At 48.5% G+C, this 2,582-nt stretch overlaps 1 protein-coding gene across 1 annotated transcript in view; it reads right to left on the bottom strand.

Annotated features, from left to right (window-relative positions):
- pax9 (paired box 9) overlaps positions 1-2,270 on the bottom strand; it is a gene marked incomplete at both ends in the record, with an annotated part of 5,988 nt that extends 3,718 nt beyond the window's left edge. Inside the window, 2 exons of the mRNA XM_079222396.1 lie at positions 1,174-1,819; positions 2,254-2,270. Coding sequence (XP_079078522.1) covers positions 1,174-1,819; positions 2,254-2,270 — 663 coding nt within the window. The remainder of the gene's footprint in view (positions 1-1,173; positions 1,820-2,253) is intronic.
- Positions 2,271-2,582: the final 312 nt, after the last annotated feature.

The following is a 2,582-nucleotide window of genomic DNA, read 5'->3' as shown; positions in this document are numbered from 1 at the left end:
ATATATATATATATATATATATATATATTATATATTATATATTTTTGCACATGTGGAAATATTATTTTTGGATGTTCGTAAAATAATTTATGTGCGTAAAATCGCTCACTTATGTGATTAGTAATCCTGCACATATTGTGCTGATTTTACCTGCTACTCCCCATTAAAAATTAAGATTTAAAATCCTTTTTTTTAATCTGCTGAAATCCCTTTGGTTGCACACGAGCTCTCACCTCACCAAACGAAGGCCTACTGTAAAACTAAGCATTAAAAAAAATGCCACAAGCATCTGCTAATAATTTGGAAAGGCACACATTGTTTAGAAAGGCAGCTTTTCCAAACACATTCCTCCCCCTTGTGATTTCTCGCGGAATATCTGCCTTACGTTTGTCTTATTTAGATTGCCCGAGTTCGGTGGAGGTGCAGAGGAGCCGGGGCGTGTGCGCGCGCATGGTAGCCATGAATCCTGACAGCAAAGGACTGACAGCGCGTCGATTCCTGCCACTGGAAAACAAGCTCTGAGAAAAACCCCTTTCACAACACCGAGCCGACCGTTAACACTGATTTATGCCGGATCCCGTTTCACTGTTTCCAAAACAATTGTGTGTATCACCAGCTATCATGGGCCCGTACCTGCACGTGACACGTAGGCGACAATCACAACACGTGCAGCACAGAAACGCGTCTCAGTGTTAAAAACCTGCACAAAATGTCTGGCTCCAAGTAATGGCAAACATTCAGCACACCTCATTCTGATGCACTTCATCTCACCGCCTTCCCCTCCGTTGTCCCTCTAATATTCCACATCCGCCTCTTAATTATTACTGCAAGCCGGACCATCTGTTTCTGGACTAACTTGCCTTCCTTTTCAAATCAATATCAGCCGGCAGGTCAACTGGTATTTAAGCTCTCTCTCTCTCTCTCTCTCTCTCTCTCTCTCTCTCTCTCTCTCCACCGTGGAGTTACTCTTGGAGGCCTATATGTAAAACAAACAATCACACTAACTAAAAATGGAAAAATGCTTTCTCTCTCAAACACACATTCGCACTCTTGCGCGCAAAACCCTCTTCAAACCGTTTAAATGTAGTGCAATAAAGAAATGCAACCGCCCTCCGAGCAGCCATGCTTACTTTGTTGCTCTGTAATAGACCGTATCCCCAGAATATCTGTCACAGAGTGCGAGGAGGGCCATATCCTGTGCATGGCCATGTGTCCGGGGAGGGTGGGCATGCCAGGGGGGGTGGGCACTTTGGACGTCGGGTATGAGTACAAGTGGTTGTAGGGTATCGTGGGTTGGGGCGGTGGGTGATGCGCCTGCTTGCCCGACTCGTACTGGCTCTGCTGGGAGAGATTCCCGATCTTGTTGCGGAGGATCCGACTGATGGAGCTCACGGAGGGCAGATTGAATTTGTCGCAAACCCCGTCGGCGAGTAGCCTGTCCCGGATCTCCCAGGCAAAAATCCCCGGGTCCCTCTGCTTGTATGTCCGTATGTGCTTGACCACGGTGGGCGTAGTGACCCGCGGCTTGCTGCCCCCGATGGCCCCCGGGAGGATGGAGCCGGTCTCGTTGTAGCGGGCCAGGATCTTGCTGACGCAGCCGTGGGAGACGCGCAGCTGCCTGCTGATGTCACAGGGTCGAATCCCGAGCTGGGCCAGCTCCACTATCCTGAGCCGGATCGCGTTGGGGAGCGGCCTTCCGTTCACGAACACACCGCCGAGTTGGTTCACCTCACCGAAGGCTGGCTCTGGTGTGGAAAACAAACACAAGCAGGCGGAACAATGAGACAGCGAGAACCGACCAAAGGCCCAGCACAGACTGCTTCAACCCGGGTTAAAGCGCGTTATAACAGGTCTGATATTTCAACACATAATTGTATAACTTCATTAAAATATGGCAAAAGTGTTTAAATCTATTTATCTCCGATGTGTCATTCAAAAGATGCATTGTGTGACCAAAACTATTTTATGTGTCGAAATAGTTCGTTTGAAAATCCAAATATTTGTAAGTGTTTTCACCACAAACAAAAAGTGTTCCCTCTAAAATGCAAATCTATCACTTTCAGTTGTACGTAATGTGTGGGTGAAAAGCACCAACCGATGGCTGAGAGTTGTGTGCGCATTCGGGCTAAACTTCAGAAGTCCGAACTGGTGCGTAGTGACACATGTCATAACTCAGTTTGTGGTGTCCTCCCACCGGATTATCAGCTAAACCGAGCCGCCAAAACACGAGACACAGACGGTACATTTTCCCACCTTGCCGCGCGCTGCATCCCTCACAAGAGGCACACAAATACTAGTAATAACGACCCCACACTGAACTCACCCATCGTGTTAAAGCCGCAAACAAAGAACACGGTGTCCGGTGTGTGCCCTCTGCGTGGATCCTGCTCCGCGTCCAGCGTGTCCACTGTGTCCAAAACCGCGTCCAAGAAAATCTTCCTGCGCGATAAGGAACAAGAGGGACAAAATGCTCGATCTGTTTCCTGACGGCGCTGCAGACAGGCTTACATTTCAATCTGTTGAAATTAGGAGGCAGGACTTCCAACGCTTCTACCCCGCTGATTGGCTCACCCCTCCGATAG

This window comes from Taurulus bubalis (assembly GCF_910589615.1).
Source record: "Taurulus bubalis genome assembly, chromosome: 1".
Taxonomy (NCBI): Eukaryota; Metazoa; Chordata; class Actinopteri; order Perciformes; family Cottidae; genus Taurulus; species Taurulus bubalis.
This window is presented reverse-complemented; position numbering and strand designations above follow the sequence as displayed.